The sequence below is a fragment of the Pimephales promelas genome, chromosome 15 (genome assembly GCF_988280905.1).
Source record: "Pimephales promelas chromosome 15, fPimPro1.hap1.1, whole genome shotgun sequence".
Classification (NCBI taxonomy): domain Eukaryota; kingdom Metazoa; phylum Chordata; class Actinopteri; order Cypriniformes; family Leuciscidae; genus Pimephales; species Pimephales promelas.
Genome location: NC_142783.1, coordinates 20,052,485 through 20,078,042, shown reverse-complemented (window position 1 = coordinate 20,078,042; position 25,558 = coordinate 20,052,485). Strand labels below are relative to the sequence as shown.

Genomic DNA, 25,558 nt, shown 5'->3' with positions numbered 1-25,558 from the left:
TTCAATGACAAAAAAAAAAAAAAAAAAAAATGTTAGGTCAGTGCTAGTTTGAAAAGACTTGTCTGCAGATGATCAGTAAAGAAGAGAAATATTGCCTTTAAATGTAATTCTTTAAGTGAAATTTTTACCTATAAATCCCGATAACTTTTTTTTTTGTGTGTGAATCTATTGATTCACTTAACAGGGGTTTTATAGTAACTGTGATGCACAAGCCTCTAAAATAATTACAACATAAAGTGCTGAAATCACCCAGTGTTATTCTTTTATGCTCTTTATTAATATTTTGAATTTTCCGAATTTGGTGCTTTTGTTATTTTTATCACAGCTTTTTTTTATATACTTCTATTCCGCTTCTTTTCAGTTTTAGTAATTTCAACTTAAACTTCAGGCGATTGTTCTAATCTTAGATTTATTGTAAGTTTATCTAATACTTATATTTCATTTTTTAACCGAACTATTTAAAAATATTATAGTTTTAGATAACAACAACACTGGAACTACCAAAAGAGCTTTTGGTATTTTTGGGATGTTTTAAAAAGCTGTACCTCATGCAAATTAATTTAAACAACCTGCCATTAACAAACAACAGCATCAAATCTGTACACTTTTCTGAAATTTCACTGTCAATAACTGTAGCTTGGTTTCTGTTTTTCTGACAGTTTTTTTTCCTGTAAAAATCATATACAAAGAGTTAAAGACCATAAAGCATGATGTCATAAAAAACTTTCCATAACTCAATACACTTTCTCATTTGTCAATTTACATTATGACTTAGGGATATTTCACTGAAGAAAGTTTCAGAGAAGATTACAAGAGTCTGTATGGAACTAATTATTGGAGCAAATAATGACATAATTTACATTTTTGGGTGAACAGTCCTTTTATCCCGCTATTTGGACTGCTGCTCTTTAAAAACTCCCTTTCCCAAAGGCCTTGTGAAATTGAGACAAAATGTTCACAGGTATTATCTCCGCTGATGTCATGATCTAATAGTTGGTAACATCACATCCTTAAGACAGTCTCAGTGAGGTAAAACACAGAACATGCAAAACCATGAGCCAAAAACTATAGAGCCAATTATAGAGCCAAGACTAACTGTTTTTATATATTGGGAGAATTACCTATGTGTTCAAGCAGTGTTACAATTTGCAAGTCATGTGTTAAGATATTTATATTTAGCTGGTGTTTTCAAAGTCACAATGAGCAAAACAAATATTGGGCAGTTCGCCAGTAGCTTTAAATGTCCAACAGAGGGCAATAAAGCCTCTGATTTCTGATGGTAACTGATGGTCTAGCAAAAAAAACAAAACAAAAAAAAAAAACAATACAAAAACATTTCATATATACCAAATAATTTTCTAATTTTTCTAGTATGAGAAAGCCAAAATTTGATGTTCAATCAACAGCATAAATTTAGACTTGGTTTATTGCTTTTTCTTATAATAAATAATATAAACAAACAAGATTAAAATGGTTACAGCACAAAATGACACCAAAAAAAAAAAAAAAAAAAACAACAACTGAGGGTTAAAACCGCCGGACCTTTAAAAGAAAAAGATGCAGGCACTTTTTTAGAGAGCAAAAATGAATCCATGTAAAAACAAACACACTGAAAAGCGTCGCATAGTAGTCATTCACAAATCTCAACAGCTAAAAAAAAAAAAAAAGAAAAGAAAAAAAGGAACGATTCAACAACAAACTCTCACTTATCTGGTCAAACATATACAGTAATACCCAGAATGCCAGAAACTTACAGGGATGTAGGCAGATTATACGGCAACACTCTGCTCAGTTTTACTGTATCCAAAGCTTTCAGTTAAGCTGTGGATTTGATCAGTCATTTAGTGGAGCAACAGACAAAAAACAATGTTACAGCAACAATAATTCACCCATATGTATACGGATATGCGGATAAAAGATGAACTGTCAGTCAAAATAACCCCAGCTTAGTCCACAGGATCAGTTAGTCACATTAACAGCACATAGAAATCTTTTAAAAATAGGAAACTGTACAGAAAGAAACACAAATGAAGTATGTTCTATAATGATCAGTGTAGGGGGATCTTTGGATATTAAAAAAGGAATCACTTCTCACAAGCACTCAAACAGCCTTTCCAACTCCAGTCCGTGAGTTAGTGCGAAACTTTGCATCCTCCAACACAGTCCGTATCCTGAATCCATATTCCATGAGTTTCTTTCTGCAGTTTTCAGTAAAAGCTCAAAGGTTAGGAGGTAAGGAGATTCTTTGGAATCATAGTAGAGTTTCTGATCAAGATGAACATGACTGAAGCTCTTTTAAAGTTCAAAATTTATTTGACATGTCGGGTCAAATTAGTTTGGATCCAAACGACGAGGTTATCTTTCATCCAAAGATCCTTCCATCCTCTAAACTCTGCAAACCCATCTTAATATTTCTGGGTCAGAGGTAAAAGTTTAATGTAAAACAGTCAGACTTCACTAACAGGAATATCTGCACCATCCAGATCAAGTTGGGGCAAAGGAGCGTCGCACATTCCAAAGCTGCTGCGTCGCCGCCAAGGCGATTCGTGAGTCACTTGGAGAGGCGGGTCTCTTGCAGTGACAGGCGGGCATGTGGGCGGGGCAGGGGCAGCAGGCTCATGAAGTGCTCGCTGTCCCAAGCCAGACCTCGTGGGACCACGGCATTCTGGGTGGGCTGACACGGCAGGGCTGGGCGTCCAGGGGATGGCGTGACTCGTGAGCTGGCGGTAGAAACAGGAGCTGCCAACAATGTGCTCCTAAATGGGGGGGGGGGGGGGTGGAAGAGAGAGAATGTTTAAAGATGCTTAAAGTTCTGGTCTGAATGAAGCGTTTTTGTTTTTTGTTTTTCAGAAAAGCGTTAAGACTGATGCAGTGCGGTAAAGATTGAGAGCAGTGTCAGCTGTGAGTAAGAACATCCGAGAAACAGTTTTTTAGGATGAGCTTAGCAGTAGAAGATGAGAAGTACCAGAAACCAGAGCCAGCAGAGCACCAGATCAGAAGTGTTAGTACTCAGAGAGCCCAGATATCCCCCTCACTGGAAAACACAACATAAGAGAGAACGTGAGAAGGAGAGAGAGGTAGAAGCAGGCCAGGACGATACATCAAATAATCATTTCATATTTAGCTGACAATAATAATAAAAAAAAGAATCCCAGAGGAAGTGCTTTTCATTTGTCTGATAAGTTTCTGAAAGAGACATGCCACATGTATGTGAACATGATTAAAGATTCATTAATAGCATCTTTAAATTGAATCTTCAGTAACAAAAACATTTGAATTGCTTGACTTGTTAATTTCCATGAATCAGTTCAACCAATTCAAAAAACATGAATCAAAGATTTATCATAAAATAAATTCAAGAATACAGTATTTTACATATAATTTTGTAGTAAACTTGTACTTCTGGTCAAAAGTAAGGTTTGGTGTCAGTTAGTGATGTATGTCTCGAGACCGGTGCTTCTAATGAGGCCGTGCTCCACAGTCCAAAAATCGAACTATTGAAAATAGTGGTGGTAGCACATTTACATGGTCTCGGTCTTGTCACGGCCTTGACGGTCTTTGGTCTCGCTGTCTCAGACCGACATTGGTCAGGCGATTTAGCAATACAATTCACGACGACACAATGTTTAATAATGCAACTGATTATGTTAATCGGAGGTTGTATATCAAGCAGGGACACTTTTGTATGCATTATGTACACGAATAGAGTATCCGCAACCATACGCGAGCCACACAAGAAAACACCGAATCCACAACACTGATCGCAGCGGCAATGAGCACTTTGATCACTTATAAAAAATAAAAAAAACATATCATGTGCAGCTTTTGATGTATTAATATTTAGAAAAAAAAAATCAGTGATACGATGGGTTTTATCTTCATTCAGGAGATTTTGGGTAACTGCACAACTGACAGATGACTTTGAGCACACCGCCAACAGAGTGTGTGTGTGTGTAACCATAGCAACAAAACGTCCAACTTTCAGATCCTACACTTAAAGAGCACCTATCATGGATTTTTGAAAATGACTGTTCATGTAGTGTGGAATATAGCTCTAAGGGAATGAAAACATCCTACAAAGATTTATATCTGAAAGTGCACCGTATATAAAGTTATTGTCTTTCAAAAGTGAGAGTCGACTCTGAGTCTATGAAATGAATTGTTTTTGAAACGAGTCATTAGCTGTTACATCGTGACGTAGATAGGTCATTAGCCGCTCCCAACAACTGCGCGCGCAGACTTAAAGTGACCTCTAGAACGTCAAATACTTCAGCTGAATCGCATCATGTCGAGAAGACGCGGTGTTCTACATTGCAAAGACAGTTCAGCCACTTGTTTCCATTGTCCAGGGACGAGCATGTGAAGAACCAGTGGTCAGAGTTCATATTTGCAACGCCCGAACCTTGTGTTCTCATCATTTTAATGACGAATCATTCAAAATTCAAAAACCTAAATGAATTCTAATGTGGATTCGCAAGCCGATTGTTCCTGAAGGAGGGCTCAGTATCCAGTGTATATGGATCAGGTTTGTCCTCCTCCGAATCACAATCTGTAAGTAATATTAATAATGTTTGCTGTTATGTTTTCTGTGGCATGCACAATATAGTTATATTGTGTTGTGTACACTCCGCGCAGCTTCCAAGCGGGATAAAGTTAGTTTTGTTTTTGATATTCACCAGAAATTCATTGAAAAATTGCAATTACCTAAACGACTTAGCCAAATATGACTTCGCTCTATATAATAAGCACTGCCCCTCAAAAGCCCCCGCAATGTGAGTTTCGCCAGGAAAGCTCGCTCTTGAGACGCGAGTAAGGGACCGTGTGGAAAGTGCACTTTTTCTGACACGTTTGTTCAAACACTATTTACAATTTTCAACACTTGACGAGCTATAATCCTGGTTATGGGCGTTCCGTTGCCGACAGTCTCTGGGTACGGTTTATCAATAACAACTGACTGGGTCATTTGACCAATCGCCGCAGATTCACGTCACTCAAAGGAGGTGGTTGGGAAAATAAATCGTCGAACGAATCATTTGGGAGTCGTTGAGCAAATCAGTTAAAAATAAATGCATATTATAAGACAAATAAAGTGTTTTTTTATCCTTACATGCATGTTAAACTGTTTTTGGGAACTCCTAAAACAAAAAAAGGGGGAACATTTCAAATGCTATGATAGGGGCTCTTTAAGCCTATAATTTTGTTTTAAAAAATATAATTATGTATTTAAAAGTTGCAGAATGGATTCTTTTGAAAACTTATCGGCAGAAATAGGCAGGCAATTCAAAACAAAATCTTACATTGGGAAATAGTGAGGGGGGACAAAACTTATTACATAATTGTTATTGTAATGAAAACCGCATTATATTTAATTTCTCTTCTGGTCTCGGTGTTGGTCTCTGTCTCAGTCTCGAAACCCTCTGGTCTTGGTAGTGTCTTGGTCTCGGTTTAGGCGGTCTTAACTACAAATCTAGTGTCAGGAAGATTCTAAGTAAGCTGTAAGATTGACAATTGAGCTTTGCCATCACAGGAATATCATTGCTCTGATTTTAAATAAACAATCATTTAAAAAAAACTATTTAAGAGGAAATACAAAAATAAAGATGGATATTATTACCAAGTTAAGCCTGAAAAAACACTGAAGCATTATTATTAAAGGGTTAGTTCACCCAAAAATGAAAATGATGTCATTAACGATATCATTTAAATTTTTGGGTGAACTAACCCTTTAAGCTACATCGCCCAGCCCTAGGTAGAAGATGGAAGACAGAATCAAACACCAATATAATGAAAGAAAAGAGTGGAGAGAGAATATTGAATGACAGAATGAATGTAAGAGAAAGACGACAAATATTGTGACCGTTAGAACGGCATTCTGTTTACACAAATATAAAAAATATAGTATCGTTAGTTTGAGAACTGCAAGAAAACAGAAGGGGAAAAAAAGCATCTTAATCACTGCTCCAGAAAGTCCATAACATTTTAACTAACAATCATAAGAGAAAGCACAGACATGTCTAATCTAATAACAGCAGAGATTGAGGAACTAATGTCGGAGACTCGAGGGTTCACCTCACAAGACAAAAACCTTACTGCAAGTCAGTACTGGGAAATGTGGATAACGTTTAAAACACAGACACAAAAATACAACTCTCAAACAGTAAATCATGTGTAAGCTCATCAAAAGAACTGACACAAACATGTTTGTATGGCTACCAAGTCTTAACCCTCTACAAGTCTGTTAAAGAAGTGTCCTCACTTCAATGGTCTAAAACTCAAACTGGTCCATGCAAAGACAACTATGCACGCACGCACGCAAAATTTGTAAACAACAAAGCAATTAACATGCTGGAAAAATAACATTGCTTTATTACATAATCAAAATCTTTTTTTTAAATGTACAATCAATCTCCAAAGGGTAAGATAAAGTTCTATTCTAAACTTCTTTATCAATAATTCCTTTTTAAACACAAGCAAAATGGGCTGACTACGGGCAAAGTTTTGTGTTTATTTTAAATCAGAAATAACTAGTTTGTGTCATTTAGGATGGTAAAACAAAAATACCTTTGTCCAAAAACTTTATGAACCATGCTACACACAACAATAAAGAATAATTATATACAGATGAGCAATCAAAACATGTGAAACATGCGTTTTTGGGTGTGTAGCAGAAGACTGCAGTGGGCTGGCAGAGAGGCAGAAGCATTAGAAATGGAGAAGTGCATCGATATTAACCGTTAGTTTAAATGAGGGAGCCACAGTGTTGAGAAGAAACATGAGAGAATTAGCGGGAAAACACCAGGTCAGCGGAAAACTGAATGCATCTCGTTAATGAGCTGTTGAACCCGTTTATTATTTGAATCTGAACTGTTAGGTGTGCATTTGTGTGTGAAGTTATTCTGGAAAAGCGAAATGGAAAAGGTAAGTACGTTTGTGCGTATTTGCGATAGCGACTCGTTTGCGAAGCGAGGAAGAGGAAACAATGGGCGGGTCAAAGGGGGCGGAGATCACATACGTGCTGCCTTGAGTGACACGTGGTGTATATCTCTGAATACAGGGGCTTGAATGCCTTCTGGCCTGACGCATCTGAAACAACAGTGCAGAGCTACATTAGAGGAAGAAAGGGAGAGAGGGATACAGGAGCCCCGAAAAGTATTTGGACACTTAATATATGAATGTCATTTCATTTACATATATATATATATATATATATATATATATATATATATATATATAACAAAATATCAAACCAAACAGCTGAAGTAAAAAAAAATAAATAAATAAAAATAATCCACCAACATAAATTATCTCACAATATATATATTTTTTATTATTTTAAAGTAGGCATGAAATATCCATATAATTAATCTTATTGTAAATCATTAATTCATGTATATGATAATCACACTGTCATAACTCCATCTTTAGTGAAATGTTGATGTGTATAGACTTCTTCAATCATTCAGTCCACTTAAACCCAGCTTCTATCTTACAGTCGACCGCAAACTCGAATTCAGATCTAATCAGATCATTCACATCTAATCAAAAACCACTAATCAAGAACTATTTTCTTCTTCTTCGATAATCTGTTTTCCCTTACATATAGACTTCTTCCATCTTAAATAAATGCTACTTAACTTGATATTTGTCATCAAATGCAATGACATCCATACATTAAGTGCAACTAAAGTGTCCAAATACTTTTTGGAGTCACTAGGTTCATTGAGAGTGGGAGAAAGCGTATGAAACAAACAGACTGCTGCCCACATTTAAATGAGTGCACACTTGATTCCAGAGTGCTAACACTTCTGAACTATTACCAATCTTAAACCCAAACCACTGCAGTCATATTATTGTTCACTTCTCTTTTTGTTTGTTTGTGTACATGTGAGAGAAAGAAAAACACATGATTGGATATATGTGAGCAGATAAACTCCTGAGGCTGAGAATTCATGCTCCACTGTTTTGCACAGAGGTGGAGTGACTACCTGCTTTTGAATGCATGTGTGTGTGCATGCGTGTACATACAGAAGCTGCGGACCGGCCTGGGCCCCTCTGAGCCACAATGGCTCCTGAAATAGCCTTGATCCAGCTGTGCATCTCTTCTGGACTATCAGCCTGGAGCAGAATGGTTAAAAGAAATGGAAAGTTTTTACATATTCTAAAGAAGAGATAATTCTACAAAGGTAATGAATACACACGAACTGACGTCTAAATGGTTCTGAGATACATTGTAGCCTAAGAACTCACATATAATACACTAATATCTTCAACCACTATTTTCAATAGTTTGATTTAGTGTGAATAATGGAGCAGGGCCACATTAGAAGCACATGTCGATGCATGACATGACCTCTCACCTGGATATAGAATGTCCTGGAGGTTGTGACGACTTCAAAGAGGTTGTCTCGCATCATTATTTCACTGAAAGAAGAGAACACACACAGACAACAGGGTGAGCACCCCCTGCTGGCCTCACTAACGCCTTTTCCAGCAGCAAGCTAGTTTTCCCAGGAGGTGTCCCATCCAGGTACTAACCAGGCTCAGCCCTGCTTAGCTTCAGTGGGCAACCAGTCTTGGGATACAGGGTGTTATGGCTGTTGGCTATAAATGTTGTTCGTTTAAATTTTTCATTAATTACAGAATCCTGAGAAAAATGCATTACAGTTTCCATCAAAAACCAAAAATTAGTAACAAAAGTTTTCAACATCGATTCTACCAACAAAATGTTTTCTTGAGCAGCGAAGGGTCATGAGACTTTGCAATCACATGAATAAATTACATTTGAAAATATATATGAATTGCAATATTTCACTGTATTTTTTAACAAATAAGCCAGCCTTGGTGAGCATAAGAAATTTATTTTAAAACGTATTTGTGAATGCACAATGTAATAATTTCTTATTGAAAAAAAAAAGTTCAGAATGATTTGTATTTATAGGAATTTTCAGTCAAGAATTCAAAGCATATGATTGGTAGACATTCTGTTTGTTGTACCCGTGTTTGCACTCCTGCACCTTATGGACCTCCTTCAGAAGAATAATCTTTAAAGGCTCCTTCTCCTGAAAGAGAAGTGAAAGGAGAGAGAGAGAGAGAGAGAGATCTGTTGGTATTCTCACAGAGCCAGATCTTTTGGGATGGAGTGCGGTCCACTTTGGATCTTATTCAGGCCTAGACTGGACAGGAATCTTAAATGCTTTTTTTTCTCACTGCAAGAGCAATGATTTACATAATGCCTCACTCTCTAACAAGCAGACACCGGGAATTTCACAGGTATAGAGCCGTTCATGTTGAGACAGACCGCTGGTATTTGCTTTATGTTTTGTTCGGATTTAAAAAAAAAGAAAAAATTAAATGCAAAAGAGATTAACCTTTCATTTCATATACTGTAGTTTCTTCTATAAAATATCAGTCTAAGGTCATCTGGCATTACAAAAGCCATATTTTCCTCCATAAATAAATCTGCTTGTACAATCTAGACAATTTAGTGAATGCAACCATTCAACCTGAGTTATTGGGCACCTGAATCTTTGTGTCAGAATTCTCCATTGACGAGGGATAATGGTGCGCATTCAATACAAATCACTACTGCATAAGTGGCAAAATAACATACAACATACCAGATCAGACTTGAAGTAACTCATCGAGTTCTGCTCCAGAACAAAATATCTCCGTTTCCAGTTCTTCATCTGATATAAGATGAAAACGTTAACATGTTATTAATTCTCTCCAGTAGTCACACAAAGCTTCATACATTTTTACAATTGAGATTTTAAATGTAATATTTTTTGGGGCATTTTCGAACACACACCAGGGTTACAAAAGACCCACGCTAAAAACAGCCACTCAGACTTACCAGCGCCCCTTGTTTGACACAGTATCCTGCTTTAATAAGGGTCTGATCTAGCCCCGCTCTAGTGTGCAAATATGGCGGATTGTTCTGAGCCTTCCTCAAGGCCACCTTCTCTCCTCCAACACTGTGTGCCAGCTCTCCATCCTGCTAAATGAAGGAGAAGGGGGGTACATGAACACATACATGAACATTCAGAAATATATGAGCTCTGCAAATTAAAAACTAGACAAAGTTAAATTTCTCTTAATTGAGAAATACTGGGAGACTACGTCATTGTTTTCATTTAATTTGTTAATATGGATTAACCTTTATTAATATATATATATATATATATATAAATTATATTATATAGATCTATTATGATTATTGTTGTTATTATATTAACAATTAATACATTTTATTAATATATATTTTATTTATATATATATGAAGAGTTCAGATGCAAAAGCCTCTAAATGCCATTTGAAATTTTCTTCTTTAATGATGATTTTTTATCAAACTTGTATATTTAAGTTCAGTAATTTCACTTAAATAACAATTATAGGTAATTACCATTGCCATTTAAGTGAAATCACTGAACTTAAATATACAAGCTTGATAAAAATGATCATTCTAGAAGAAAATTTCAAATGGCACTTAGAGGCTTTTGCATCTGAACTCTTCATATACATATATACACACACACACACACACACATATATATATATATATATATATATATATTATATAAAATTACATTACATAGATCGATTATTGTTGTTATTATATTAACAATTAATACATTTTATTAATATATATATATATATGTTCCGAGTCTAGTTTATGCACACAATGTGGATAAGCTACAACAGTTAAACGTGTCAGCTGTGTGGATACTAGCTCTGGATTTACAATATTCATTATTCGATTTTATCAGTTAACGATATGGTTTCTTGCATCAAAAATCTTTTAGTGTGTGGTTATCTGTTGATGCGCAGCATGAAGGTGCATGAAGTAGCACCTAATACCTGTGTCTGTGTGACGACAGCCACTCCTGCAATGATTTCGGTCTTGTATGGGACCTGTTTCTTGTTGCCATTTGAAGCTAACCTCTGACTCTCAGAGTGAACGGTATCAGAGGACTTAGGAACCTGTGAGAGAGAAAGGGAGAGACACAAAAAGAGAGAGAAAGTAATGACCAGGAAAGACTGAGAGGAGGTTTTAAGAGAAAAAAATTGGTGCAGCAGCAAAAGATTGAAAATGCAACATAATGCAACTTTAAAAAAAAAAAAAAGTGAACAAGGCACAGATGAATTAACCATCGATTGTGAGACTCACAGTATAACTCAACAACGGCTTATTGTGTAGCCCTTCAATCCATCAGCCCACGCTCCAAGAGTGTCTGGCCTACAGACAGAGCACTTCCTGCCATTGCATGTGGAAGTGTGATATATTAGTGATACAGGGAGAGTGAAAAAGAGTAGAAGAGAGACAGAGACATTGTAGGGTATGTGTGTGTGTGTGTGCGTGCGTGTACTTGTGCATGTAATGTGTGTGAGGGCATTCTGAATCGCCGATGACTCCGAGGTGAAGGTCGTTCAAACAATACAACTTCCCATTAGTCAGCCAAGTGACTCGCACAAGGAAAAAGCCATCAGGAAGAGGAACACACGGCTTAAACAGGACAGGGATTTTTTTGAGAAACTTTCAACTTCCTGTGCGTATGTTTGTATGAGTTTGCCTGCACATGTACTCAGAGAGGGGAAAAAGACTGCCACTCCAATAAAAAAAAAAACCTTGCTTTTTTTGTGCGGGTGTATTTGCTTATGGTAATTTGCTTGTACTTGTAATTTGGGTTACTTTCAATATTTAAACTCGCAGAGAACCCTAACAATAATTTATCTTCCAGTGAACAAATCTGCAGTGTTGACCACTGACACTGACTAAATGAACTCATTGAATGCTTTCATTGTTTCTTTAACTGTTCCTGTATGCAGTTGTCTGGGATATCAGATTAGCATGTGAGCTTGTTTAATAGCTAGATAACAAATGCAAACAATCCAGGATCCTAAAAAAAAAGGATGTCTTGGTGAGCATGAGAAAATTCTTTCAAAAATATATATATATAAAAAAAACAACCTTACCAAACTTTTTCACCCCAAAATTAACAGGAGAAAATTAAATGTTGCATAAAAAATAATAAAGCCTAATATTGAACTTAAACTGTAGTATGAATTAGTATTCAAACATCATGGTAGGATTTTTTTGTACTGCTCATTTATTCTGATATAATTAAAATATTATTTTACACTACATTTACACTGCAATACCATATAAAAAGTTAAATTCATTACAATTAGAGCAGCAAATTATATCAAAAAGCCTAATTTGATTATTCATTTTGATACTCTAATCATGATGATAAATAATATTTTGAATGTAATATATATGTGTGTATAAATATATATATATATATATATATATATATATATATATATAGCTCAAAAACCTTTTGAAAAATTTTGTAAATGGTCGTTACAATGCAAATGGTCGTTAAAGAGTTACATTGGTCAATTTTTGTATGGGGGTTCAATGGATATTACATGCGTGCATACAGTACATTCACACTTGCATTTTGAATGTGCATACTCACTGTGATTTTGGTTGCATTGTTGAGTGCGTTGACCCATTCCACAAGATCCTGCTGATCATTAGCCTGCAGAAAGTATTTTCTCATTCCTGCATTGATGACTGCACACAGACAGAGAACCAGCTTAACCCCATTTCCCATAATTCAATTGCAATTTTGCTGAGTAATTCTGAGAACTATCAGTGTATCAGAAGGAACGTGTCGGTGTATTTTAAAATACCCATTAATCCCAAAAGCAAACAGAGAGCCTTTATTTGAGCCTAGTAGACTTTATGAATTACCATACTGAGCTCATGAAGTCAATAAGGCAGTGCAAAATCAATTTCAGATTAAAAAGCTACAGCAACATGTCATAGATCTTGACTCATTTTTTCCTGCAATGTCAGTTGAATGCTAGAAATCACTGCATCACAACTCCATTGTGCAATGTTCATTATGTGTAGATGTACAGAAATGGTCTGCCTTCCACCAATAGTTCTCACTCAAGTAAGTTGCATTGTATCCTCGTATGGTTAAAACAGGGGTGTCCAAGAGGTCTGGGTCCTGGAGGGCCACTGTCCTACAGAGTTTAGCCTAAACTTGCCTTAACAAACCTGCCTGGAAGTTTCTAGTATGCCTAGTAGTGTTTAATTGGGATAGGAGCTGAACTCCGCAGGACAGAACCGGACTCCGGTTTCCGAACTCCTCTGGTTTAAATTTCTAAAACTGTATTTCAAATATTTCTGGGCATTTATGTATTTTTTTCATTTTTTCGATAAGAATTTGAAAATTATTAGGCTACTATGTGCGTGTTTGATAGGGCTGGGCGATATGACGATATATATCGTTACCGCGATAGAAAACGTCAGGCGTAACAGATTTTTTTATTCCGTGTATACCGCGAAATGCAAATAAGGGGGCGTGGTTAACTCCCGTGCAGCGCGCGTGAGACTGATGCTGAGATTTGTCAAAGAAACATGGAGAAAGCAGATCAAGAGGATCCACAAAGGAATTACATTTTCTAAAGGATTGTTGTTAACGTGATATGTTCGGGGGGGAAAGCAGTCGTCAACTTGAGCAGAGCGGCAGCACCCAGGCTACAGTTTAGAGGAGTGCACGTTAGCAACGGGGAAAGCATGAAGTTACTAACAACATTTCATAGGCAATATCAATATCATTACGAGAAATAACCTTAAATAATGTATAGTTATCCGCATCTTTCCTTCTCTTATGTATAGTTACTTATTAAACATGAAAATCGCATTCAGCATGAATGAACATCCTGCTTGTTAAAACGAATGTATAATCCTGTTTCTGAGGCAAAATTACTAAATATGCAGCGCGAGTTATATATTTTTTAACTCCAAACAATTGCCTACTGAACCAGTTGATAAAATCTTCCTTTGATTCGATCCGTGATTACAACTTCACTCTCAAATTAATCGATCGCATTTTGTTGATGTAAAAGACGCGCGCGTGCACATGCACTGAGAGGGAGCGTGCGGTGTTCGACGCACTGTTATAAGGTGTGTATAATTTAAACTACTTAGTCAACACTAACAGTAGCTGCGCCGCGGTTTGGTTTTCATATTGCTGATCTTCTTCTTGTCACTTCCGAACTGACGGGTTGCCAGATATAACAAAAAGAGCAAAACAAGCCCGTTAAAACAAGTGTGTGCAGTCTCCGTTTGTGCAGGAATACCCTTCTCCGTTAAAAAACACAGTATAATAAGCACATGTGGTAAAAAAAAATATTATAATTATATTATATATATTATAATTATATTATAAACTGATTGATGAAGTAGGCTAAAGCAATGCATGAGATTGAAAAATGATTTAAAGTTGAAATGCACCTATGAGTTGTATTTAATATCAATCTGTTGTGGGAAGTTCATCTAAAAGTTTATGAGTGTTTTTTGTTTACTATATTTTTATATAAAAATAGTTTACCAAATAAATAAGTTACCAAATAAAATAAAATAAAACAAGGTGGTGACATACTTTTCATTTCTAAAGTATTTGGGTTTATTTATTATTATACAAAGCCCTTTTTGTCTTTTTTTTTTTTTTTTTTTTTTTTGAGGATAACTATATAAATAACTATATCGTTACCGTGAAATAAAATTAGTCATATCGTGAAACACAATTTTGGTCATATCGCCCACCCCTAGTGTTTGAGTGTCATTGTTCCCTAATAATCTTTACCTCCAGTTGTTAAATGTTTCCAATGGATAACTGAGTTGAACCTGAAAACCAGATCAGACTGGTTTTGTGTTCAGGACGAACTGATTCACCTGACCCAAAATAAGTTATGTTCACTGATGAGGCATTTTTGTCATTTTGGAGCAGAGGTGAAGTTTTTACTTTTGTTTTCTTTATCTCATTTTTCATGCCACTGAAGAAATAAAGCTATATGGGTTTTAACAAGAGGGTAAATAAATAACTCCTAAATAGTAAATAATGTGTGAACTATTATTTAACCTATATCTGGGTAAAACCATGAAAAGCAATGAAACAAACGTTTGCCAAGAAGCACTGGTGGTTATTTTTGAAGAAGAAAAAACAATGAACAGGATTTCAAAAACACATCAAAATGAAGTTCAGATTTCTACAGAAGCATCCTGCAAAAAGCACGCACACCAACTCACTAACACTCATCTATCAAGTGACCAGACCACCATTTCCTGTTTCCACTCATGTTGTGCAGAAGGTTACCATGTGCAGTGCAGTAACTGTACATGCAAAGCAACATAGAAGTGTGTGTGTGTGTGTAAGCTGTAAGAACAGAGTAAAAAAAATCTCAAAATGTACTTGAAGTAATGCAAAAACGTTTTTGCTTTTCACTGCATCAACATACCATTACAATCCATTCACAGAAGTACAAAAGCAGTGCTTAAAGCAAAAACATGACCTAAAACCAAACTTACAAGCTTTCTATATAGCACCCAGCCAGGATTCAAACCACAAACCTTTTAGTCAACAATTGAGGCTTGAATTCTGTCATAATTTACTCCTTTTCTTAAAAATATCTTTGTGCTCAGCAGAAGAAATTCATACAGGTTTGGAGCAACTTGGGAGTGAGTAAATGACATAAATTTCATCTTTGGGGTTACTATCCCTTTAAGTACTGTTTACACTATGTGATATGTACGAAATAACATGAAGTGAGTGTTATATAAATAAAACATATTAAACCATTTATCCATTTTTAAAATTTTCATTATTTTCCATCTCAGAAAGCTTTTCACAAATTCTAAGCAATTTGAAAACAAATAAAAAATTACAAAAAATGAAAAACATTTAGTTATGTATAAACAAAAAAAGGAGCAAAACCCCAGCTAACTCATCATGACATTCCAAAAGACAGTTATTTATACTATAATCAGAAATCTGATAACTTTGTATCAAAATGATTGTGAACTGATAGTGTGTGTAGACGTGAAAAAGTCTTACCAAAGCAGTATTCAGCCTTTGGTCTCTGTTTGGTGGCATCACTGACCTAAAACAAGAGTGGTGGCTTTGTAGTAACTTCTCAAAAGGCAATGATGCAGAAACAGCAGAACACGTGAAAAGGTGGGAGCTTACTTTGGATATGTAGGTGAGACTGAGGGAGCCCACATGTTTGGCACCTACAGGCAGGTTCTATGAGACCAAGAAACAATATCAACTCAGATAGCTAATCAGAACTACATTAACCAGAAAGCATTTGCACTTTAGTTAGATTCTACCTGCGGGTTGTCCATGTACCAGACCAGACTCCCCTGTTGCGTGTCCAGGATGAAATACCGTCGCAGGAACTTGCCACTGTTCTCCACATCTTCGATATCCAGGAAACCGCATATGCGGTTCTGCCGGTCCACGTAAGGCATGTCCCCCTCTCTTCACACTACTCATTCCCCTTCTCTCTGATATCAGAAACTTCTATAGACAGAGCCAGAGATAGAAAGGGAGGAGCATGGGATAGGATACAAAGATTTAAGAAAGAGAGAGAGAGAGAGAGAGAGAGAGAGAGGGGGGGGGGGGGGGTTAGTCAGACTAACAGTAAATGAGCTGATGCTGTTTTGTGGTTGTAAAAATCCCCCCTCTATCCTTGATGATCCCTCAATTTTTCTTTTCTTGTGCTCTTTCAGCTGAAAACTATTTTTCTTTCTCGGATGTCTCAGTTTTCTCCACAGGATCTGAATCACCGCGCTGCCCTGCATAGTAACTGACAAGACTTTCTTTTTTTTTTACTCTGCAACTACCAGTACATGTCGACTAACTCTCATTAATTTGCAACTGTCACCCCGTTTACACCTGGTATTAAAATGCGATCTGTATCCAGATAAGTTATCCGGATAATAAAAAACGCATGTTAATGCAAGGTGTAAACGCGTTGTGATCGGATCGTGATCGGATCTGCCTGACCACATCTGGAGGTAGTCTGGCTCGCATTGTGTCCGGATCTTTACTAGGTGTAAACGCAATCTGGTTGTTGAAACCACATATGTATATTTTACTCCTCCCAAAAATGCTAAAAAAATAAACGAGTGAGAGCGTGTTATATAGGCTATGTCATGTTATAGCCTAGTCAGATGCGACACGTGACACGCATCACCGCAGATGAGCAGCTGAGCGTCTATTCAACGTGCAAACATCGCAAATAAAAGTGAAAGTAAGTCACAGACGCAGTTAACACATCTTCAAGTAAAGAAACGAAATTATCTTACCAGGCCTGTTGCCACTCTCTCTTATTGATGTCTCTGATTTGGAAATTAGCTGATGATCAATAAAATGCCGCTCAGATCTGTTGCTTTTGGTGGCGTGCAATCCAATAAATCTGCATATAACGCAGGAGGTGAAGATCGGATTTATATTCGTTTTGCAAAAACACATTTATGTGGCCAGGTGTAAATGGAATCAGTACTTATTATCCGGATAACTTATCTGGATACAGATCGCATTTTAATACCAGGTGTAAACGGGGTCTGTATGTCAACTAAGGCCTGGGACACACTAGATGATTTTCAAATCTTAAACAGTTTTAAAACTGGGAGACCACAGACAAAAGGGCAGTTTCAACTGATTTTTAGCATTATAATCCTCCGAATGCACACACTTGAAGATTCGTCTGGATCGCAAGACCACACACCTGTCCATAGTATCATTTACAGAGAGAGAAGAGATCTTACGGAGACTCACAGTATCAAACGGGACTTGAGAAGAAAAACAAATGGATGACAATTGACATTGTCAGCTGGGTCTCCTGGCATGAGCATTGTTTTAGAGGTATAAAAATAGGAGAAAATAATAATAGGGATGATCTTTCTCAATACTGCACATGGTATGTTTGTGGCTAGTGAAGCTTGCTCGCTCTCATTGGCTATCGCGGGTATGCCAACAGAGGCAGCACAGTCAAGATTTGGGATAATGTGGGCTCTGACACGATCAGGAGTAGTAAAATAATAATAATGACACCACACAATTGAGGATTTTTTTGGGACAAAAAGTTTTGGGACGAAAAGCCTCGAATCGGGCCACAGCCCACAGATGGTTAGGGATTGCAAGGGTTAGTAGACTAAGTTGACCTGTAGTTGCAAAGGCACTTATAGTCAACAGAATGTCTGGTGGGGCATCAAAATAAAATGCTAAAATGCATGTACTTGCAAAGTTACTTATATTTATGTATTAGAATGTCTAAAGTGGATTATCGAAGTGTTACCGTTTTTTATTAGGAAGAAGAACAAACAAAGAAAACAAAACTATCTATGGTAAATTCTCCTAAACAAATAAGAAAAGGAAAATTGTAATGAAAAAAAAAATCTAAGCAATCCAAGCAACATTCAATAATAATATAATCAATATATATATAATTGTTATTTATTGTTATTATAATTATTATATATTTAAAACAATTAGTTTTGTCCTTAGTTAATTATTCAACTTCACTTTACACATTCTGGGTCGGTATGACATTTTATTCACCAATGATGCATTAAACTGATCAAAAAAACTTTATATTCTAAAAAAAAAAAAAAAAAAAAAAAAACTATTTCAATCAAATAAACTGTCTGTTCATCAAAGAATCCTGAGAAAAAAATGCATCATATTTTTTTCACAAAAATATTATGCAGCACAACTGTTTTCAACATTGATGATAATAAGAAATGTTTCTTGAGCATAGGGATGCAGGATAGGCCTATATCGACCACCATATTGGTATCGGTCGATATGTTAATTTTTAATGTAACCGTTATAAGCCAGATATGAAAATTTAGTCAATATATTACAACCGATAAATAATGATTATTTCCTTCAGCTGAGACACTTCGGATGCACATTGTTCACCATAATGGGTTTGAATTACTTGAAATATGATTGGAATCACTTCAAAAAAGGAAAATACAGTTAAGTGCAACACAAGTCTGTCATATAAGCTACATAAAATTATAATGAGACATAATAACTGTCTACTTAGGACATGGTATTTAAGAGTGAGACTTGCTTTTGTAATCAGGCTCTCAAAAATTATATAAAAATTAGGATATAGATTAATCGGCCAATATATCGGTTATCGGCTTTCAAATATAAAGAATTATCGTATCGGACAACATTTTTATATCGGTGCATCCCAACTTGAGCAAATCATCATTAAAATCATGTCTGAAGGATTGTGTGACACTGAAGACTGGAGTAATAATGCTGAAAATTCTGATTTGCCATCACAGGAAAAAAAATACATTTAAAAAAAATTGAAAATAGATTTTTTTTATTAATAATAATAATTCACAATATTACTGTGTTTGGTCAAATAAATACAGCCTTAGTGAACATAAGAGAGTGACTTTTGAATGATAGTAGATAACTACTACATATAGCGTTTTTAATTTTTTTTTGAAACGTGCAAGCAGCAGTATTATATAACATTCAGAAATATTCGGAGTCAACACGTGAATATGGGACATAATGTGTCGGAGTGGCACAACCAAGAATAAATCCACAATTCTCCTCTTCTACTCTGAGGACAGGGGCATTAACGGCGTGATTGTAAATCATAAACAGACAAAGGCTGTGAAGGAAGACAAGGCCTGCTGTGTCATCGGCCAGCAGAGGCAACAATGACCATGAGTCACTTGACCAATTAGCATGAAGTGCTGTTCAGCCCCGCCTTGAGTTCCAGAGCACAGAATCAGCCTTCTGTTCTGCAATGCTCATAGGTTTTAGAGGAGCCCTGTTCTTCCAAGTCTTAGAGTATGCAGGACTGTACTGTCATGAAGCAAAACATGACCTATACAGCATTTAGGATTGAACAAAAGCACAGTTATCATATTCTGAGCTTCTATCTGCAGCAGAGTCTGCAAACACAGCTTCAGATCCTTCATTCTTGCTCTCTTCCTCCTGATTTTAGATTGGGCAGATAATCTTCAAGACAGGTCTGGTCACGTTCTAGACAGGATTCGTTTTGTTCTAGACTAGGCCAACCACATTAACACACACACACACAAAATGACACAGAAATCCTTATCTCTGGATCTTAAGACGTGTAATTCTAACATGGTTAGAATTACCATCTTATTTTGTTTATGCAATTTAACACAAGCAGACACACACACACACACAGGATCAAACTTACTGCACTAAGTTTAGGTTGGTTTGCATGCACATATCCTTCTTTGAATCTCTGATTAGAAAACAAATCTGCTGTTTCACTGTCAAAGACGAACGTCATAAGGTAGACGAAACTCAACATTAACCCGGACTGTGTGCTTGCGTGCAATTCAGTCTCGTATTATTAGAAACTATATGTTGGTATATTTGTGCAGCGCTTCAGGCAAAAAAGACAAGCACACACAGCTAATATTTGTTGTGAAGCAGATAAAGTTGACAGAGAGGTTGTACCGAGCTCTTGCCCTCGAGCTAGTTTCAGCAAATGCAGACATGCACATACACACTAAGGTTATTAGAGTTTTACATTTTCAAATTGGATTGTTTTAAAGAGATAGTTCATGCAAAAATGAATTACTCACCCTTGTGTAATAAACCTTTAGTAAAGACTTTTGTTTACATTTGAAACACAACAAATTAAGAGATTTTAATGAAACCTGAAAGACTTTGTACCTCAATTTAAAGTCCTTTCCCAGCAAAACTTTGACACTTCAAAAAGTACATAAAGAAATGATTTGGATTAAATCGCTCAAATTACTTAGTACTTTTTGGAGTGTCAAAGTTTTAATGGAATGGACATTAAACTAAAGCCACACTTTGGAACTTCAAAGTTTATAATATATTACCAAAACCCATTGAGATGGTACATCGACTTACAATAGGTTGAAAGACACGTCTGCCGTAGCCTGAAGGTGTCTGTATTGCTTTTACTAGCACTTTGTAACTTCGGGTTTCGGGTAGGAACCCGAGCACAAAAAGAACTACAAAATTCGACAGCTTTACGGCATACATCACTTCCGCATTCGTCACACCCATAACTTCCTCAGATTCTGACGTTAGTGCTCAACTCGCGTTTGATTGCTGTCTGTATGTTTTCGTGATGGCCGAACAACAGCTAAAAGGAGGTCGGCAACGGTTTTATCAGAGGAAACTAAAAAAAGAAAAGGGGAGAGTTTCAAATTAAAAGCCAGGACGAGGATTAACATTGGTCCAGCGTTCGCTTCGCTCGCTGACGTGAGCTAAAAGAGGAAGGGTGCTCGACCGATGCTGATGCTTGCCTGAACACAAATGCCATTTCCAAGGTAACCCAGATAAATTCATATAAGCAGTGTAGTATTTTCTGGTATTCCGGCCACAGCCGATGGCGTTATGAGTGTAACAAAATGCCCACAGCCCAGTGTTCAATTCGACAAAAAAACACAGCCCGTCTCAGTGCAGGACTCACACAAATAAAATCGACTCATGTCAAATGTAACGTTACATTAAATGTAGTGAACGTGCCCACGACTCAGTAGTACCCACAAACACACCACATGTCCCACGGTTTCTGTAAAAATAAACCAACACACATAACATTACAGTCAGCTCAGGCCGACGGTGTTTTCAGTGCAGTGAATGTGCCCGCTGTCCCGTGCCCACATTCACTCACAGACGTGATAAGCCCCACTCACCCTACTCTCTCTCTCTCAGCAGACTGCTATAAGGGAATCGAGCGCTGCAAGGCTGCCTGGCCCGCCTCAAACACTGCAAGCACACACAATCTAAAGACACGGGAGGCTGACCGGTTGACTGTTTGTTGACTTTAATTTGCGACAGTGCTGCAGAGCATGTGGCCTCTAGGGACGCTAGACGTGAAAGTTACAGGTCGAGCACCACTAGTGGCCAAAAGTTCCACAGTGTGGCTTTAAGTGGATGGAAGGAAGATTTCAGTAAATATTTCTTCATTTGTGTTTCAAAGATGAACAGACATCTTATGGGTTTGGATTGGAATGATATGAGGGCGAGTAATTGATGTCCGAATTTTAATTTATGTGTCAACGATCCTTTTAATCCTGTTTTGAAACTGACTTTATTTAATTCTGGTTAGTTTCTTGGTTAGTTAGTTGCTAAAAATAGCAAAAGTATAATTGATTTTTTTTTTTTTTTTTGTAAGGAGAGTTTTTATTTTCTTTGTAGTTTTGTTCAATTTTAGTTTTCTATTTGCTTCCATTCATAATTTTATTTCAGGTTATGAATATACATTTTTTAAATATAGTAGGCTATATACCATATTAAGCATAAACATACAAACTGCATATTTCATCTGTACAGTAAACATATCTCAAGGAAATGCACAAGAAAAACAATCTCTCTTTCTTTCCCTTATTTATTTGGTTAACTAACCAAACATTAATGAATGGAAACAAATGAAGACTACAGTAAAGTGGTAAAAATACACTGAAATCAAAGAATGCTTCTCACATGATACAGTATGAATGTGCATCAAACAAATACATCTGCCTGCAAGTCATGTTTAATAATCTGTAACTATCAAATGGCACGATCATGGAAAGTAATGTTGGATGTCTTCACTCTTCACCATATGTAAACCAAAGTCAATATAATGTTTGCTGACCGATGCACACATCATGTCTGTTTACAAACACCAACAAAAAGTGATGTCCTCAAACACAATAACCTGCTGTTACACAACATTTCAACACATTTTAAGTCAGGTGTCCATTGGCTGGTCTGCGGTAAGGGAAAGTCAAAAACAGAATGCTTACAATACCACAAAACCATAACTCGGTACAACATCAAAGTTGCAACAGTGGTTGAGTTCATATATACCATATTTTCAGTTGTTTGTGATTACTGGATAAGGATTTTTGTTAAATATTCAACAGAAACGAAACTATAGACACAAACAATGAAATATACATTAGCCTATAATGTATCCCAATATTACAAAATAGACAACACAAGCATAACAAAAATATCTTAATTTTTACAAATACTTACATAAACTGCCATCATTAAAATGTTAAAATGAACGTAAACATACATTTTAAATGAGATAAGTCACAAAAAGCACAATCAGACAGATAAGACAGAACGCAACTCACACACAACATTACGAGACCAAATGTGTCCTTGATTTACGTTTATGATCTCATATCGTTATTGTGGCGATGGAAGCGTGCACACAGTTATGAACTCTATATGATGCTCTTGGTATATTAACTTTATTTAGATAAACATTGTAATTCTATTACAAGGGTAAAATCCACGTTTGTCAGTTAGCAACAGCGCGGAAAAGCCCAACCTCGCCCTGTCTCCATTTAATCCTGCCATTAACCAACAGCAGGATCCGTGTTTACATTTTAACACAACCCATATCCATAAACACACCCATATAGAGACAGATTTGCAAAAAAGGCTGATTTCTCAAACTACTCACTCGGTTTATTATCGCTGAAGTGATTCGGTTCAGCCCATCTCCAGCTCGTGTCCCCCTTCACAAACTTCACGAGTGTTTTTCCTGCAGGAGCGGAAGTGGCTGTATACGTCACTGCGTCAGGTTAAAACCACGTGTCTGCTCTCTCTCTCTCTCCCTCTCTCTCTCTCTCTCTCTCTCTCTCTCTCTCTCTCTCTCTCTCTCTCTCTCTTTTTTGTCAAGTTCCTGACTTTGAAATAATTTCATTGGTACAAAATGACTGTAAGAAAAACCGGAATAAAACACTATTTATTTTGATGTTTAATTATGGCTTTAAATGTCCTCAGCATTGAAATTATGTAGCTTAATCTAGTTATGTGAGTGCTGCATGGAACATGGGACAAAACAGGCTTTAAACCTGAAAAAAGGTTATATGTATAAAAAAAATTTTGGATACATTTTTGCAGGTGCTTGCAAGCTAACAGGGCCTTGGCATTAAAGGTAAAAACAGGAATTACTGGTAAACATTAATTCGCTGGAGACAGATTATGAACACTATAAGCATAAGTATTCTGAACGTTAATTTATAGAATTTGTCATTTGTCATTTACAACTGAAAACTGTATATATATGATTAATAAATTAAAATATTTGTAATCTGTTTGGACATTCTTGCACTCTATACATGAATATTTTGAATGAAACACAAAAAAAATGTAGAAAACATGCTGTTGTGCACACTGGGAAGGGCAGCTGTGTCATTTTGGCCTCATCATTTGCAAATTTGCATGTGTCAATTAACAGGAGCCTTTATTTTACAACACAGTCAGCTGTGTCTTTTCCACGCTTTTACATTTATGTTCTTGTCTTTTGCATAGATGCATAAACGTTTATGTGTCCTTCAGAATTTTGAAATGTTGTTCTACCTGACTGGCTTTGGGTATGGGGCCATGGATTAATTCTCGCTCATAATTTAATAAAAGATGGTAAAAGATGGCCATTTTTCAGTGATGGACCAAAATCTTTCCAGCACCATTTGAATATGATATGAAGAATTAAGGCAGTTTTGAAGGCAAAAAGGGGGTCCAACCCAGTACTATCAAAGTACCTAATAAGGTGGACTGGTCTCAGGTTTGTTGAAGAAAATCTCTTATACAATAAGTAAGTTTTCATATTTCCATTCCCTAATCTAAATACCATAGCAAGCGAGGAGTGGTAATGAGAGTAAGTATGTGGAAATGTTTAGGCTCTATTGCAATTTATGATCATCTCAAACAACTGTGTCAACAAATAAGTCCACACATTTACACAAAGTGTTATAAAACACATCCAGCTGTGTCTTTTCCACAATTAAGCCGCTTTAAAGCTTTTTCCCAGCACAGGCTCCAGGATATTGATGTGTCAAGGAAATCCTCCTTAGGATGGTTTTGACTATAAGTACCGTCTTAAAGTTTAAAGACAAACTCGTTCAGAAGAAAAAGATGGACGCTCTGAATTTCATTCTCTGTCTGTTTCTAAGGTCCGTTCACACCAAGCACGATAACTATAACTATAAAGATATAATCCCAAAAAAATTTTGGAATTATCTTTATAGTTATCTTTATAGTTAACGTCCTTGGTAATCGTTCACCATATTAAAGAATAAGAGAGTTCACACCACAACTATAACGATAAAGATACAGTAGTTCCTTAACTATAAAGATAACGATTGATATGCGTCCACCATAGCTGTCAACATTGAACATTGAAAATAAGGGAGATTTCCCGGAATCCATCCCCAAAATAAGGGATGTTTTTACACCCCTCAAAATTAAAAAAAGCACTAATCATTAAAAGTCTAAAGAGTTTATAACTTGCCTACATATGTGTGAGAGAGAAAGAGACATTTAAAGAAAAAAAATCTTACATTTGGATTAGCGGTGTGTTGCTCTTGCCATTTCGACAACAATTTAAATTTTTTATCTTCCAAAATCCACACAATAGGGAAGTGGGCTGTGTGTTTATTTCAATAATTTTGTGTAGCATTTAGCCTGATGGTGGACCGTCACTCAGAAGACAGACTTGTAGCCTATCCTATCTTAATATCCTCATGAGGCCCAAGAGGCATAAGAAACAAATGAAAAAAAGAAAGATATTTTATTCATATGTTATATGCTATGACCTCTGTAATGCACACCATGACTCTATTGTTAAAAAAAAAGACATTAATTATTTTGTTCAAATAGTGCTGTGTCAATGCGACTTTGCTTCAAAAGAC

The 25,558-nt window shown here is 36.4% G+C and overlaps 1 protein-coding gene across 5 annotated transcripts; it reads right to left on the bottom strand.

Moving 5' to 3' along the window:
- Positions 1-1,408: 1,408 nt before the first annotated feature.
- plekha1a (pleckstrin homology domain containing, family A (phosphoinositide binding specific) member 1a) lies at positions 1,409-23,470 on the bottom strand. 5 transcript variants are annotated; one of them, XM_089120319.1, is made up of 13 exons: positions 23,326-23,470; positions 16,190-16,382; positions 16,047-16,103; positions 15,915-15,960; positions 12,483-12,580; positions 10,858-10,980; positions 9,854-9,997; positions 9,618-9,686; positions 8,995-9,059; positions 8,358-8,421; positions 8,026-8,115; positions 7,009-7,083; positions 1,409-2,756 (listed from the first exon to the last, which is right to left on the bottom strand). In XM_089120319.1, exons 2-13 carry the CDS (start codon positions 16,328-16,330, stop codon positions 2,448-2,450), a joined length of 1,281 nt encoding a protein of 426 aa, XP_088976445.1. In that variant the 5' UTR covers positions 16,331-16,382; positions 23,326-23,470; the 3' UTR covers positions 1,409-2,447. The 5 variants fall into 5 exon arrangements, with proteins under 5 accessions (XP_088976445.1, XP_039525832.2, XP_039525810.2 ...); XM_039669898.2 differs by having other exon boundaries at positions 7,013-7,083; XM_039669876.2 differs by lacking the exon at positions 7,009-7,083.
- Positions 23,471-25,558: the final 2,088 nt, after the last annotated feature.

Bases quoted from the DNA above. Each gene is read 5' to 3' on its own strand.
- plekha1a (XM_089120319.1), bottom strand. From the start codon at position 16,330: ATGCCTTACGTGGACCGGCAGAACCGCATATGCGGTTTCCTGGATATC. The intron at 15,961-16,046 runs GTAAGCTCCCAC...CTCTTGTTTTAG, and splicing joins GTCTCACCTACATATCCAAA to GTCAGTGATGCCACCAAACA. The intron at 10,981-12,482 runs GTGAGTATGCAC...TCTCTCTCACAG, and splicing joins ACAATGCAACCAAAATCACA to GTTCCTAAGTCCTCTGATAC.